The 17,892-nt window shown below is 33.5% G+C and overlaps 1 protein-coding gene across 15 annotated transcripts in view; it reads left to right on the top strand.

The window, feature by feature from the left end:
* The window catches only part of VPS13B (vacuolar protein sorting 13 homolog B), a 765,850-nt gene that overhangs the window by 352,139 nt on the left and 395,819 nt on the right, over positions 1–17,892 (top strand). For all 15 annotated transcript variants that reach the window (XR_014236520.1, XM_082364176.1, XM_082364168.1 and 12 more), the window contains one exon: positions 4,607–4,841. Coding sequence is in view for 14 of the 15 variants with exons in the window: in XM_082364176.1 (XP_082220302.1) it covers positions 4,607–4,841 (235 nt within the window). In the remaining variant the exon portion in view is untranslated. The remainder of the gene's footprint in view (positions 1–4,606; positions 4,842–17,892) is intronic.

Here is a 17,892-nt window from a genome sequence, read left to right as displayed (position 1 = left end):
ATTATTTCCTTTAATACTTAAAATTTGCACACAGGGCTATATTTTTATTTATAGGCATTGAGAAAGTGACAGCAGTTGCCTGGTAGTTTGTTAGAAAGAGGAAGTCTGGAATACAAATCTAGGAATTTTTTTCATGTCTTCCCTTGACAAGTATCTATGGGAAAAGTGTGGAGATTTGTAACACTCACTGTGGAAAAGAAGACAAGGTGCACTTTTGAGGTTTTTAACTAATGCCCTAAATTGTGTATATTTAGATTTCTATGAAATGGGAAGATATTCCAAATATTTTCATAATGTATTGAGAGTTTATAGAATAAGAAAACAATTTGGGCTGTAGCTTATTTATGTTTCATAGTGCAGATATAATACTACTTACTTTGTTGGCCTCTGTATGCATAGATAGCTAAACCATAAGCAACAGCATTTTAAAATAAAAGGATTGTGAACATCTTTTATAAATCCATGAGAACTAATATATGGATCTAGTGTATAGTAGATATTTAGTGTATGTTCATTGGCTTTGTTTATTTAGCGAACATTTAGGTGGCAGTTAATATGTTACATCTTTATATCAAAGCTGATTTCCCCCCTTTACAGATGAAGAAACTGAAGTCACGGAGAGACTAAATAACTTGTCAAAGGTTCCACAGCTGGAGATGAACCCATCTGGCTGACAAGTCAATTTTATTAATTACTAGGTGTCTCTGTGAAATGAAATGATGAACAGCATGCATTAAACAATTATTTTAATTAACATCAATATCTGGTGCTAATAAAAATAATTGTGTTCACTTATTTAACAATTATTTAATACCTAGTATATGCTAGGTGCTGTACTATGAACTGAGACTGTAGCATGAACAAAATAAGCACAGTGTCTGACATTATAGACTTTATTATGCTCTAGTGAAAATTATGTAAGGCTATTAGTATTTTAAAATCCTCTTGTTTCAAGTTTCTTAAATGCTGGGACTAGTCTTTTGTCTCTGTTTTCCTGACTTCCAGCTCAGTTAATGGTGGATGTTAAAGAATGCATGAATAAAAGAAAGAAAAAGTGAATGAAAATACAACTTGCAATGTTTCTTCACTTTTATTTTTTACTTGAAACTGTTTCCTGAGGTGTAAAATACATTCATGCAGAGAACATTTCATTCTGTAGAAATTTTCTAACTATAATTATCACTAAAGTTTCAAGGGTTTTTTTTTTTGAATAAATTTATTTATTTATTTATTTATGGCTGCGTTAGGTCTTCGTTGCTGTGCACGGGCTTTCTCTACTTGTGGTGAGCGGGGGCTACTCTTTGTTGCGGTGTGCGGACTTCTCATTGCGGTGGCTTCTCTTGTTGTGGAGCATTGGCTCTAGGTGTGTGGGCTTCAGTAGTTGTGGCATGCAGGCTCAGTAGTTGTGGCTCGCGGGCTCTAGAGCACAGGCTCAGTAGTTGTGGCGCACAGGCTTAGTTGCTCCGCAGCATGTGGTATCTTCCCGGACCAGAAATCGAACCTATGTCCCCTGCATAGGCAGGCAGATTCTTAACCACTGTGCCACGAGGGAAGTCCAAGTTTCAAGTTTTGAAGAAAGGAAAACATGTTATTTGGGAAATAGGAGCATTATTTAAAAGGGCAGAAAATATGGTGTGACATTTTAAAACATTTATATAAAGTTATTCATATAATGGACAGTGGGCTAATTAAAATGCTTATATTAGGTTAATGTGTAAATGAAACCTGTCTTAGTCTCTTCTTTTTAACTGAGTTATGGTCACAGTTATAGAGCACACAAATTAGAAAAATCAAAGTTTACCAAATCTTACTTATGGAGGATGGGGGTACAAATGGCATATATCTTTTCAAACAGCACTTGAAACATCAGAAAAAACGGAACTTGGAACTTAAGAAAAAATGCATGACAATCATTTCATTTATTAAAATAATACCGAATAATTTCTACTTTATTGGTTTATCCTCGGCATATGATACTTAGATATGTAGCCCTTGACCTAATAGGAATCAAAATAGAGGTGGTTCTACTTCAAGAATTTGTAATAATCCCTTCACTTTAACACATGAATGTGTTCAATATTGGCAAAAGAACATGTTGCTACCAAAACTGAAATAAGATCCTTGAAACAGAAAGGATGTTGCCATGGAAAAATGAAGTAACACTCAGTGCAGCTGTGATGCATTAATGAATAGGATATTTTTTTAAAAGATCATTTGTGTTTGGTGTGGCTCAGAGGGTCCCAACCAGATGGTTTCCATGAACATGATCTGACCCCCGGTTTGAGGACTTCTTACTGGCAGATTACTTCATTTTCTTTCCCTTGGATTGTCAGATCCTTACATTAATACAAAATTTACTGCTGCAGATTTGTATTCACTTATATAAATCACTCAACATTTTACATTAAAACCACAATTTTAGACATACAGTTTAACAGTTATTTTAAAAGTGTAAAAAGATTTATGTGATAGCTTTAGTATACATAATAGATGTAACATTATAATAAGTTTGAACAATTTGGATTATGTATATGTTTTAGTTCTTATCATTAAAAGAATCCCCACAATATACATCATTTTTTAGAAAGTTTATTTTTTACAGTTGTTATGTATGTCAGGCTAACATACTGTTGATTCTGTATGCATTGCTCGGGTTGTTTTAATTTGATTAAATAATTTATTTCCAAATTAGTGGAAATTTGGAATATATTGTGATTTTGGCACAATTTAAATTTGTTTCTCAGGACATCTATGTATAAATCTGTGTACGGCGGCATATTAAACTAATTATCTCACATTGTTGGAAGCATTTTTCAACATAGCATCAATATCTAACACAGGGACTTCCCTGGTGGTCCAGTGGCTAAGCCTCCGTACTCCCAATGCAAGGGGCCCAGGTTTGATTGCTGGTCAGGGAACTAGATCCCACGTGCCGCAACTAAGAGTTCGTATGCCGCAACTAAAAGATATCACATGCTGCAATGAAGATCCCGCGTGCCACAATGAAGATCCCACGTGCCACAACTAAGACCCGGCACAGCCAAATAAATTAAATAAATAAATAAATATTTAAAAAAATCGAACATAAAGTGTTAAACACTGACCCTTCATTGTTTGACCTTAAAACCACAATTAATATAGGAGAATATGCTGTCAGTGTGCCACTTTAACTTGTGCACTTTAACATCACTAATGCATTGTTCTATATTTTAAAACATAAATGTAATACATCTGAGACAATATTCACTTCTATTTCAGAAGTTAACAATGTTGTGATCTTAAATCGACAATGAACTACTTAACCATATACATGCTTAAATTATCTAAGCTACAAGATAAAATTCTAAAATTAAAAAAATCTCATACTTCATGAACCAACGTACTTTTTTTTTTGCAAAATTTTACTTATATTTTTCTTCACTGAGTTTCTGTGCATGGAGAAATATGCACAGAAATATTGAAGGGAAGATGAGTAAGTGTACTTAATTTGTAAGACTGGCAAATTATTTATCATATCAAGGAATTCCAGTGCTGTTACATATCATGCTCTCACTAAGGAATATATTAACCCCAAGAGAAGGTATATTACTTTATTCTTAGTTATGTTTTATAAAATATGATCTCTTTGTTATTTTAAGTTGCTAGACTATCGGAACATTTTTCAAGCAAACAAATTTTAGTTTTTATTAGATAATACCTTTGTAAGCCAAATATTTTATAGAAAATTAAAGGTTTTATTTTGTATTTTCTTAAAAATAATTTAAGTATGGTAGGCTGTTTGGGCAGTTTACTAACCAGGTACAGAATATTACCTTGTAAGAGAGTCACCTAAGACTAATAGGCTTTAACTTACATTGCTTTTGAATTAAAAACTCATGATGTATTCAATTTTTTATTTGGTCTTGCTTAGTCTTACTTTAACTCTGTTAGGGTCTGGCAACCTAAGTAACTACACTGGGGATAGGGGAACATAAAAATTTCACATGAAATCATAATTTAGGTAATAAGTCGAAGTATGATAAAAGTAGGGAATAGCACTCTGATTTTTAAGTCTCCTGAATTTTCTTCATTACTATATGTTATAAACATGTTCTCCTTTAATGTTTGTCTAGAGATGTAATCCGAACATTTAAAATATTCTTTTCTTAAATTTCAGTATGTGAAGTAAGGGAGAAATTCACATAGAAATAGCTGTTTGTGGTTTTTTATTTTTTAAAGTAAGAGTAATAAAATGCTAGTCCGTTCTAAGGCCTTAGCTGGTGTTAACAAAATGTAATGAACTGCAAAAAAAGGAGGATTTTCTCACCTTTTTTTGCCAGCACATTTTCTAACTCAATCATGTTTCTTGGAAAGAACTGTGGAAAGGCAGATATGTTTTCATTTCATGTCACTGTGCTCTTTTGATCAAATTTATAGCAAGAAACAATACCTTTTCAAGTGTTTGTTGTATTCTTTAGTGAAAGTAACTCATAAAGACATAAGTATGGGGCATTTTCTTTTTTTTGGCTTGCCTGTGTATTCTGGTAAAGATATTAGATGTTTGAGGATACATTTACTCTCAAATTTAGTCTGATCCAAATATTTTGATTCTGCTTTTCTTTTCTAGCTTGAAGTACAATCTTGTTGTGTGTTCATCCCAAGTGATAGCTTGCCTTCCCCAAGTACAATTGTATCTGGTGACATTCCTGGAACAGTAAGAAGTTGGTACCATGGACAAACCAGCATGCCAGGAACACTTGTTCTCTGTTTGCCTCAAATAAAAATTGTTAGTGCTGGCCACAAGTATATGGAACCTCTGCAGGAGATTCCTTTTGTCATCCCACGACCCATCCTTGAAGAAGGTACTTTTTTAAAAAAGTCTTCCTATGGTTATTATCCTATGGTTATTATATTTTATACTGATATTTTTAGTTTTACTGCTTTTTTTTTTTTTAATGCCAGTGCATTTCTGAATCAGTCTTCTCATTGAAAGAACTGCATGGAAATGAACTAAGTGATCTACAAAGTGGATCTACAAAGAGAGATATACAAAGTGAATGAACTAAGTGATGATGTTTATTGATAGCCACACCTTTTATATATATGGAGACTATATATATATATATACACACATATATATATATATATATATATATATATATATATATATATATGGAGACTATCTACAAAAGATCATATAGAATACAGTATAATCACTGAAATGCTAAACATAGACAAAATTAACTTGAGAAGAAAGTTGGTTTCAGATGTTTGCATTAGGCTGAACTAAGAATTATAAGTAGGTTGATTTTAATTTAAGCCACTAGACTTACGAATGGATGTATCATAAATACATAATCAAATGAATACATTATTTACAGAAAGCATGATATATTTCTAGATTACTCATTTATTTAAATAAAATAGATAATTGTGTGATGATTGGAGCCATGGATCTTTCTTCAGTAAATACTTGATTTCTGATGTTGCAGTGTTTTCAGTTGCAGGTTCATACCCTTTTGAACTTTGATGTATTCATTTCAAACTGTGTGAACCTGGAAAAGTTTTGAGTCACAAAGTAAATAATGTGAATCTATATTTTAATAACAAGCCTCAAATTTTTTGACAGTGCTAAATAGGTCAACACCTTGTTCATATTATTAGGATGTAAGTGTCTGAATCCTGATATCGTTCAGATTACCACAGTACTGTTATTGAAAAGCAGGTACAGTCTGCAATTTTTGATTTTGACTTAATGTCGATTTCTCTCTCCTTTTCTCTATTGAAATTTCCACTGAAATCTAGTTTTCGTAGGTTTATCAAAAGTAAGCATGATTTTACTGGCAGAAATTAATGTTGGTACTTAATGATATGAATACCATTATCATAAAATCATAGAATTGTGAGAGTTAGAAGGAACTTCTTTAGAGTTCTTCTTAAGTGCTCTTTGTCTTGATAATTTCTCTAGCATATTGGACATAGCCGTTCTTTGTTATTTGTTTTTGGTTATAGGGAATTCCTTATTATCACAATAGCTATTACATGTCATATCAAAGATATGCTAGAGTGAAGTGAGCTCATAAAGCTCATAAAGTGAGGTGGGAGTGCTTCCTCCTTTTTTTAAAAATTTTAACTCTGGAATAATTTTTGTAAGATTAAAATGATTTGTACCTTGACTTTTTGTTAAAACTCACTGATAAAATTCACATATTGTAAAATTCTTCCTTTTAAAGTATACAGTTAGATGATTTTTAGTGTATTTACAATTTTTATGCAACCATCACCATAAAATTTTAGAAGAGTTTTATCACCCTAAAAAGAATTGGTATATCATTAGCACTTACTCCTCTTTCTCCCTTCCCCCCAGACCCTATGAACCACTTGTCTTTCTATCCCTATGAATTTGCTTCTTCTAGACATTTCATATGAATGAAATAACAAAATTTGTGGTCTTTTGTGACTGGCTTCTTTCACGTACCATTATAAGTGGTACGTGAAAGAAGCCATCTTTCACTTCTTTCATAGAACCATTGTTATAGCATGTATGTCTTCATTCCTTTTTATGGCTGAATAATTCATTTTATGGATATACCACATTTTATTTATTCATTGATTACTTGATGGACATTTGTGTTGTTTCCACTTTTTGGCTATTATGAATAATGCTGCTATGATCATTCTTGTACACTGTTTTGCATGGACATATGTTTTAATTTCTATTAGATATATATAGTAGAATTGTTGGGTCATTTGGTAACTGTGCTTAGCTTTTGAGGAATTGACAGACTGTTTTTCAAAATATCTGTGCCATTTTACAATCCTACATCAATGAATGAAGGTTCTAATTTATTCACATATTTTCATGTGGAAGTATAGTTGATTTACAATATTAATTTATCCATATCTGTGTCACCACTTATTATTATTGTCTTGTTATTGTCTTATTGATTCTAGCCTTCTCAGGGGGTGGGAAGTGGTATCTAGTGGTTTTGATTTTCATTTCCAAAATGTCTAATGATGTTGAGCATCTTTTCATGTGCTCAGTGGCCATTTGTAGATCTTGTTCTGTATTTTCTTCTTCTATTCAAATCCTTTCTTTTTTTAAAAAATATTTTAAAATTTATTTTGGCTGCACTGGGTCTTAGTTGTGGCACGTGGGATCTTCGTTGTGGCATGCGAGATTTTCAGTTGCGGCATGCAGGCTTCTTACTTGAGGCATGCAGACTCTTTAGTGGCAGCATGCGAACTCTTAGTTGTGGCATGTGGACTTCTTAGTTGCAGCATGTATGCAGGATCTAGTTCCCTGACCAGGGATCAAACCCGGGCCCCCTGCATTGGGAGCACGGAGTCTTACCCACTGGACCACCAGGGAAGTCCCTTTTCAAATCCTTTGCCCACTTTTTAGTTGGGTTATTTGTCTCTTTATTGTTGAGTTGTAAGAGTTATTTATATATTCTGATACTAGACCCTTATTAGATATGTGATTTGCAAATATTTTCTCCCATCCTCCATTTCTCCTGTTATCTGTTCACTATCTTGTTTGAATTTATTTAGTTGTTTAAATAACAGTTTTTTTCCTTTATACTGTAATATATGTTATTTTAATTCCTTTTTTCTCCTACTAGATTGGAAATTATTCCTTAACTATTTTTTCTTTCAGTCTTAGAAATTAACACCCTTTCCTCAAAGTCAACTCTGGTCCTAGAAATATTAAGCTGCATATTTAATTTATTAAATTAGGCATTAAATCAAGTTATTTACTCTGCTCCTGAACAACACACAGGTGTTAAACTACTTTAATTCAATCATCCTCTCTGGATTAATGGGTTATCACTTAAAAAAAATAATTGCTTATATTTATTGCATATATATAATCAGGGCAGGGTTTGGAAAATTTATTTAGTAAGGAGCCAGATAGTAAACGTTTTCAGTTTTACCAGTTACGTGGTCTTGTTGCAACTACTCAACTCTGCTTTGGAGTGCAGAGCAGCCGTAGGCAATATGTCAATGAACTGACATGACTGTGTTTCTATGAAACTTTATTTACAAAATCTGATAGTCAGATTTGGTCATGGGCCATGTTTGTGGACTCCTATACTAGTGCCTTACTAGACATTCCTTCTTACAATTCAGTCCTTTATTCTATCTCAGATCATTTTCCTTTTGCCTTTTTGTGATGATATGTTGTTAGCAAACTTAATTTTGTTTGTTTGAAAATGTCTTTATTTTGCCCTCCTTTTTGAAAGATATATTGCTGGATATATAATTTCTTTGTTGGTAGTTATTTTTGTCTGACCCATTAAAAATTACGTTGGGCTGACTCTTGCTTTTCATTGTCCTATTGACAATGAAAATATTTATCTGCAATGTCCACTTGCAGTTTGTGTTTCTTTGAAGGTATTTTGTCCTTCCTCTCTGGCAGCTTTCAGAATTTTTTAAGTCTTTGTGTTTTAAAGTTTTAGTGTTGGTGTCTTTTATGAGTTCTGCAAGTTTTCTGGCATAATCTCTTCAGATACTGCCTGTGCCTCATTCTTTCTTACATATATTTTAGAATTTTTCACATTTTTACTGTATTATTCTTGTCTCTTCTTTGTACTTTTATATTTTTTCTCTTTGACTTGCTGACCTGCATTCTCAGTAATTTCTTTAATCTGATCCTCCATTTCATTAATTTTTTAAAGCTGGGTCTAATATGCTGTTAAACAGTTATTCATTGAATTTTTTGAATAAACTTTTATAGAATTCAAATATATCATATAGAAAACTGCACAACTCTTAGTTCACAGCTTGATACGTTTTATAATAAACCTACCCCTGTTGCCTACATCTGAATCGAGATCAAAAATATTACCAGCACCCAGGAGATCTTCTCTAGTTCCTTGCGAGCCTCTCTTTCTTCAGATTCAAACTGCATCTTGACATCTAAAACCATAAATTAATTTACCTGTTTCTGAACTTTATAGCACTTTATTAAATTTAAATTTTTACTTATGATATTTTTTTCATTTTGATTGATTTTTAAAACTCCTTTTTATTCATAATTTTCAAGGCTTCCTTGTGTTTCTTGATACATGAATCATTTATTTTATATTATTGTCTAATTCCTGCCGACTCTTCTCTACTACGCCTAGTATTCCTTGTGCATTCTTTGTTCGTTTTTATAGGGAGAGAGGTTATTTTTTTTCTTTGGAAATTTGTCTATAGAAATTTTTTGAAGAGTAGCCGAAAGATTCCTCCTATACATACTTGAATTTACTTCTGATACATTGGGAGTATTACCAGTTCAGGAACACTTGCAACTAAATTCCTTGTTAGAGGTTTTTATGCCACTCATATACTAAATATTTGAGTTAGAACTTACAGGATTGGCTGTGGTTATCAGTATTTTTCTTACTCTGTTCAAAGTTCAGTTTTCTGGTAGAGTTTTAGTTGGGTCATGTAGAGAGCAGAAAAATGGGGCAGTTTTATTTCTAGTTTACCCTAACATTAGTATCGTAGCCATTTGCATACAAGCCTTGTGTCCTGTTAAGTTCTACAGTACTAATTGGCCTAGGGCTTTGTCTTTAATCAGCCTTACCTGTGAACAAGGATGTTCAATTTCACGTTTTGAAATGCCTCAAGCGATTTGTTTTGTTTACCTCTGAGTTTCTGGCTTCTCTCATTCCCTGGCATTAATAATCTTTACTTTTTGGAGAAACTCATTAATGATTTTAAGGAGATATTGTGTGTGTGCATGTGCGTGTTTGTGTGTGTAAACAAATATAAGTTTTAATCTTAGTATGTGTTACATATAAACATTTTATAAATACATTCATCATTTTCATTTGTTTTTAGTGTAAGGGTCATTCAGGGAATGAAATCTACCATTGTTTCTGGAAATAGAATCCCCCAGTGAGGTTAAAGATGTTATGACAATATTATAGCACCCCCTTAATGGATTTTATGAAAGGACTGATGTGTACTACCGTACTATTTGTTATCTCTTCAATACTCATTTCAAATCCCTCTTACTCCTGCAGCGCTCCTGCCAACTTCAACTGTTTGTCCTTTTCATTTGATAAATTGTTTTATTCTTATCTTGTTTTTCCAATATATTATGAATGTCTTAAGAACTACAGAAGTCTCCATCTTTAAATCATAAGATGTTATTATATTCTCTGATTTTTTTTCTAGAACTGAGTTAGAATCTTAGTTTATTTTCAACTTTTAAAAATATCATATACCAGATGGAGAGCACTAGAATCAAATAGAAACTTCTAAAGTCTATTTTTCATACTCCCTAGGAGACTATAGAGTGACTATATAATCAACATTGAAACCTAAATTTTACTTTAGGTTTCAGTTTTTTAACCACCTGGTTATTCTCATTGGCCAAACCTACTTTGAGGAAAGGAGATTATTTCAAGATATTTAAAACTTCTTCAGGCATTAAAAAAACCGTAGATATTAACTTGTGAAAGACCATAAGTATATATTTTTTCTTCATTTTAAATGTTGTTTGTAAAAATATTTGAGTATAACCCTTTGATGCATACATGTAAAAAGTAGTTTACTCTTTATCTTTATACCTGTGCATAGATTGAGAAAGAATCTGGAGGTCTCTGTTCACTTTCAGTTTTCAACTAGTCCTCCTGGTTTCAGTGTCATTCCGCATTCTCTTTTTCAAACATATTTGAGTATTGGAACCTGTTGAAGGATGGTTGTCATGAATCAGATTGATCCTTTATGGTTTATCTCTCTGGGCCTCAGTCACTTGCTATTTATCTGTTATATTTATATGTTTAAAAATTTCGTGATATTACTTATCTGCTGTTTTGTCCTCTCCTGTTCTCATCCTCATTTTGATTTATAATGCTTTTTTTCTCTCTCAATGTCATTTTGCCGGTTTCAGAATGTAGATAAATATTTTTAATCATTCATGATCAACCAGATATACAATGTACCTAAATCTATACCACCTTCCGATTGTGCTTCTTTCTAGTCTGCTTCTCCAATACTATTATTGTTTTGTGTTCAACTCATTTTTGTTCAGTAAATGTTTTTTGATAATTGTAGATGATGGATTTGGTGAAAGTCTGAGAGGGCATGGGCTCAGGGGAAGATAGGAAAATTGGAGGCAAGGAGATTAGATATTGCATCTAGCTATATAGTTGTCTGGAAACATGACTGTCAGACCCAGAATGGTGGTGATAGGGATGGAGAAAATGGGAAAGAATAGAGAAATATTTAACAAAAAAACTGGCAAAACTTTGTGACTGGATTAGTTATAGATAGTGAAAGAGAAGTAAATGTGTAGAATAACTCCATGGTTCCTAGCTTGGATGTCTGTGTAGACGTTTATATGGTTAATATTATGATTACAAATAAAGAAAGAGGTTTAGTTTTGGGTGTGGAAGATAGGAAGGATGAATTTAGGTTGGCACATACTGTAGAGTGTTTGTGGGACATTCAGGTAAATGTATCTAATAAGCTGTTGCATATATGGGTCTAGAGCTCAAAAGAGGAATCACTGTTAGAGATACACAATGTGATAGCAGGGAAAACCTTGAAAAAAGATGTGATCACCTGAAATCACTTATGTAGAGACAAATAAGTATAATCCAGACAGAAAAAGGGGGAAACACTAATGTTCACTGGCTGAAAAGGAAAAAAAAATAATCTATGTTGAAAACTGTGAGTAAGGTAAGTACGGAAAAACCCATGAGGCAGTAGTATCATGGAAGACACACGATCTAGTCATTTAAATGTAGCGGAGATGCCCAATAAGATGAGGACTAAAAGGTGTGAAAGGGATTTGACAATTTTGGGTGATTGGTTTCTCTTATCACCATACTTTCAGAGGAATAGTGTTAATGCATGTCAGATGATGGTGCCTTAAGGACTAAACTGAAAGTGAAAAATTAATATAACAAATTTCCAGTGTCTTTAAAAACATATTTGAGAGAGACGGAAAAGAGAGATGGTATTTAGATGTATATATACCTTGATATCCTTTGGTTGTACACAACAGAAACCAAGTCAGGATAATTTAAGCAAAAATGGAGCTTAATGATTCATTGTCTGTATTCTACTGTAGGAAACAACTTTGAATTTTTAGTTAAAATTTTGATATTTCACCATTTGACTTTGGTGGTTATGAAGACCGTGTTTTCAGTTAAAACTTTATCTTTTATTTTTAGCTTGGATTCATAACTCCTGTGAAGTTATTTTTCTCTTGCTCTTTGTCTTTGGTGTTGTTTGGTTATCATTCTGGAGTTCTAAATTTCTATTAAAACCTTAATTTTTGAATCTAGTTGTTTAGATTCAAAATACAGTGATCTAGTCAATATGGTATGAACAAAATGAAAAAAAAACCCTTTAGCATTACAAAGATGATCAATATGATGAACAAAAGGGTTCTCATTTTATAGATTTGAGCCTTCTGCTATACTGAACTTGGACTTCAAAGTTCAAAATGAGGAACTCTTTGTTGAAATGTGTCATCTGATTTCAGTTGCCATGGGAAGGGAGAGATGATCGCTAATATGGCCAGATCCAATCTGTGTAGGGTGTGTGGGTCAAAATCAACATCTTGAATTTCATTAGAGAGTATTTGCAGTGAGGCTTGCAGATGTAATTTGCTACATCTAGCTCACACCTCTGAGCAGATGGGTTTCTACCCTTTGCCTAGCCAAGGTTTGTTTTTCCTTTTTTGAAAGAGTTGCCTGTGACTTTAATAAAATATTTTGACAGAGTTGGAATATAAAGATCATTTATAAATTAAAACTCTGCTATTGTTGGATTTAGTGAGTTTTAATAGAAACTGATGTGAAAATTGTTGAGCATCTATGAAAAACATGAGGGCTATTTTTTCCGTGTAATTCTGGTCACCTTAGTTGTTCATATGTATTGTTACAGTATAGATATTTTTAAAATATCATAGTTTGATAATCATAATTTCCACTTGTTCTGAAAGATGATGATGTACTATTGCAGTAGTTTTTTCCCCCAGCTTTACTCAGTGTCTTTGACTTTAATTCTTAAACCGTATGTAAATGAGATTGCCTGAGTAAAAGAGGAAGCTCAGAAAAGAGCTTTAGATTTGTTCTTGATGGTGTTGTTTTTAAATAAATTTCTTGGAAGCCATCATACATGTATAATAAATGAAGTTAAGCTGTTGAACTGCCTAAACATATTTAATATAATTGCTACAGACATTGTTCTCTTCTCAGTAGCTCACATTTATCCTGCTCAATCATTTGTTTACCTCTGGGTTCTATGACTTTTAAAGGCTGGACAAGGAACCTTACTTTATTTATTTCCTGTTAATCAATTTTGCATTTTCCACCCTCCCACACAAACACCTATTTTAAAAACAAAAACCAATATGGCAGATCTAATATCCTGCTCACCTTTTAAAAATAAACTATATAATTTACATTGCCTTAAGATCTTAAAAATATGGTTTTTAAATGATACCAAGGTGGCATTCTAATTAATGGGAATTTTTAAATTCAGATACAGTTGACATATAAAATTTTGTAAGTTTAAGGTGTACAGCATGCTGATTTGATACACATATATTGCAATATGATTACCACTGTGGTGTTAGCTAACATTTCTATCAGGTCACATAATTATCATTTCTTTTTTTGTGGTGAGAACGTTTAATATCTAGTCTCTTAGGAACTTTGAAGTGTGTAATATAGTATTGTTGACTGAAAATCACTATGCTGTGCATTAGATCTTCAAATCTTATAGTTGCAAGTTTGCACTCTTTAGCAATATCTCTCCAATATCCTTACCCTCCAGCCCCTGGTAACCACCATTCTTTTATTTGTCTGAGTTCAGCTTTTTTAGATTTCATGTACAAGTGATATACAGTAGTTGTCTTTCTCTGATTTATCTAACTTAGCATAATGCCCTCATTTAAGGAAATTTGGAAAGCAAGTAACATATACAGGAGAAAATAAAAAATCACTTGATGATGACCACTTTTTTTTTAATAAAGAAGTGATTATTATTATTTTTTAAATTTATTTATTTATTTATTTTTGGCTGTGTTGGGTCTTTGTTGCTGTGCACGGGCTTTCTCTAGTTGTGGCGAGCGGCGTCTATTCTTCGTTGTGGCGCGCGGGCTTCTCATTGTGGTGGCTTCTCTTGTTGTGGAGCATGGGCTCTAGGCACGCGGGTTTCAGTAGTTGTGGCTATACGTGATGTTATTTTTCTTTTGCTCCTTTTAAGAATTTCTCTTGTTCTGTAGTTTTCAACAATTGGACTATAATATCTATAGGTATTTATGTTTCAGTATTCACCCTGTTTGAGCTTGGTTGAGCTGCTTGGATGTATGTACTAATGTTATTCATCAATTTGGAGATTTTTCAGCCATTATTTCTTCAAATATTTTTGTGCTGTTTTCTTTCTTCTCTTCTCTGGGCCTTCCATTTTAGGTTAGTACGCTTCAGCTCTCTGAGGCTCTGTTAATTTTTTCTTCAATATATTTTTCTTGTTTTTCAGGATGGATACTTTTTTTTTTTTTTTTTTTTACTTTCAGGAATTGTAGAACATTGATTTTATTGTTGTGTTTTTGCACAAGCAGTAAATAGGCTAACATTTTAGGTACAGGGTAATTATTCTTGAAAAGCAAGGCATCAAAATCAAGTTTATAGTTAATGGCCCGACATGTTGACAGGAGCTATGTGAAAGTCCCAGAGATGTCTCTGAGTTACTGAAAATGTTAAAGATCAGTGTGCTATGCAGGCAGGAGAGAGATGCAAAGGTAGACCCCCTCTGGGGCATTCTGTGGAATACAGATATGCTGGGCTGGTTCTCATACAGGCCAATGTGGAGGAGGTTCTGGGAGGGGTAATCTCATGTCCACCATTGTGCCTGTCCCTTCCATTAATGCCCCAAGACTTCTAAGGACAGTATGTGGTATTAACACGCTTATTGTTCCAATCTTGGAGTTTTACTCACCTGGCAGCAGAATGCACAGGTACAGAAAGTGTATCTACACCATGCCAGAAGTGGGGTTGGTGGGGGGTGGGGGCACTGCATTAGATTCCACAGGGCAGTGGGGGATTGAAACACTCACACCTCTAGCTTCTAAGGAAAGCTGCGACTTAAGCCAAATCCTAAGAGTTTATTTAGGCTTTGATTCAAGGACATGATGGCTTTGCCTTCCTAGATGCTCTCCTTGCCAGTAGGGTCATGTCTTGGATTTGTTGGATGGCTGATGCTGCTCCTCTGTTAGGCCAACAAGGAAGGGCTCATGGTACAGACCTTTACATGGCAGATTGAGTGAGAGTGGTGCCTGCATCCTGGGGAGACCACTGTCTCTGGACTCTGGACAACTCTTGGTCTGACTGATCTCCCTGGCTACCTCAATGACCCCAAGTGCCCTGCCTGTTTTTCTAGATCCTGAAGATCCTGATAACATTGGCTGTCCTTATGTGTTTGTATATAATGGGAGATGTTGAATGCTTACTTGAATAGACTTGAACACGATCCCCAAGTACATTTCTTTAGCATGGACATTCTTCTCCCTCCCAGAGGCAGTCATTTGGGGATTATCTGTTTTTCCTGGTCTCCTTTTGGTTTTCTTCCCTAGTCAGAATGGATAATTTCTATTGATCTGTATTTAGGTTCATTGATTGTTTTTTTCTTCTGCCAGCATGAATCTGCTATTGAGCTTCTCTACTGAATTATTCATTTCAGTCATTGTACTTTTCTACTTTAAATTTTGATTTGGATTGGGATTGACATATATACACTAATTTGTATAAAATAGATAACTAATAAGTGCTGTATAAAAATAAATAAATAAAATAAAATAAAATTTTGATTTGGTTCTTTTTTGTATTTTCTTTCTCCTTATGAGATTATTGATTCATTGTTTTGATACTTTCCTTGAATTTTAAAAAATCTTTTTCTCTAGTTCTTTGAACACATTTATAGTAGCTACATTGTTGTCTTTTGTTATGCTTCATGCAACATCTGTTGGCACATAGAGACAGTTTTTATTGACTGTGGTTTTTTTCCTGAAATAGGGTGCACTTTCCTATTTCTGTGTTTGTCTAAAATTTTTAAAATATTGAGAATTTTAGGTGTGTGCTTATGTATTCTTCTTTTTCCCTGGGAAGTTATTGTTCTTTTATGCTAGTTTGCTTCTTTGTAAAGTAACTTCCTTGGGCTAAATCTGTTTCTTCCTAACTGTGTGACCACTGATGTCTCAGCTCAGTTTTGTTCTGTTCTTATTATTCTTGGTTTTATTTTTAACCCTGGCTTTTTAGGTATCACCCTTATGTCTTCTTATCTTAATGGTCAGCCAAAATTGAACAGGGGTAGTTCTCAAATAAGGCTTTTGTCCTCTACTAATAGATAGATCTCTATATGTGTTAGGATTGTGTATTCAGTGTTCTGGCCATTCTCATACCTGCCAAACTTTTACTTTCCTCTGAGCCCTTCCACATGTCCTCTATACATATGTGTAGTCTCAAGGTTGTTTAGGAGTGTCCAGATAACTCAATTCTTCTGCATCCACTGTGCTTGTGTGCCACGTCAGTCAGGAATATGCTTTCTCCAATCACATTCACAATCTCAGGCTAGTAGAGCTGTTGGCCCTTCCTGTTCAACCATTACTGAGATCATCATTTCAACGACAAGACTTCTGGGTGTGGTTGTTGTTCACTACTCCAGATAAGGTGACCTCTTTTTGACCATGGCAGCAGTGCCTCTAGTTTTTGTGGCCTGCCTTGCACTGGCAGAACCTCCTGGACTTTTGTTTGCTGGGAGTTTTTTGATTACTGATTCAATTTCATACTAGTGATCAGTTTGTTCAGATTGTCTATTTCTTTCTGATTCTGTCTTGGAAGATTGTATGTTCCTAGAAATTTATCTGTTTCTTCTAGCTTGTACAATTTGTTGGCATATAATTGTTCGTAGTGTTCTATTATGATTTTTTAATCTCTGTGATATAGGTTTTAATTTCTCCTCTTTCATTTCTCATTTTGTTTATTTGGGTCTTCTCTCTCTCTCTCTCTCTTTTTTTTTTTTTTCCTTAATGAGCCTGGCTAAATAAAGGCTTATCAATTTTGTTTATTTTTTCAAGAAAACAGCTCTTGATTTCATTGATCTTTTCTATTGTTTCTTTTATCTCTATTTCATTTATTTCTGCTCAGATGTTTATTATTTCCTTCTTTTGACTTTAGGTATCATTTGTTCTTCTTTTCCTAATTCCTTTAGATGGCAGATTAGTTTTTTATTTTAGAATTCTCTTGTTTCTTGATATAGGCCTTTATTGCTATAAACTTCCTTCTTAGAACTGGTTTTGCAGCCTCCCATAGATTTTGGAAAGCTGTGTTTTTATTTTCATTTGTTTCATGTTATTATCTGATTTCCTCTTTGATTTCTTCATTGACCCATTGGTTTTTTAGGAGCATGTTGTTTAACATCTGTGGGTTTGTGTCTTTCCCATTTGTCTTCCTGTAATTCATTTCTAGTTTGATACTGTTGGGGTCAGAAAAAAAATGCTTGCTGTAATTTCTGTCCTCTTAAATTTGTTTAGACTTGTTTTGTGACCTAGCATGTGATTTATCTTGTAGAATGTTCCGTGTGCACTTGAAAAGAATGTGTATTCTATTTTTGAATGGAATATCCTCTAGATATTTATTAAGTCTAACTGGTCTAATGTATCATTTAAGACCACTGTTTTCATATTGATTTTCTTTCTGGATGATCTGTCCATTGATGTAAGTGGAGTGTTAAAGTCCTCTACTATTATTGTATCGATATTATTATCAATTTCTTCCTTTATGTCTATTAGTATTTGCTTTATGTCTTTAGGTGCTCCTATATTAGGACCATATATATTAACAAATGTTATAGGCTCTTCTTGTATTGTTCCCTATATCATTATGTAATGACTTTCTTTGT

Source organism: Balaenoptera borealis (assembly GCF_965194805.1).
Source record: "Balaenoptera borealis genome assembly, chromosome: 17".
Taxonomy (NCBI): Eukaryota; Metazoa; Chordata; class Mammalia; order Artiodactyla; family Balaenopteridae; genus Balaenoptera; species Balaenoptera borealis.
This window is presented reverse-complemented; position numbering and strand designations above follow the sequence as displayed.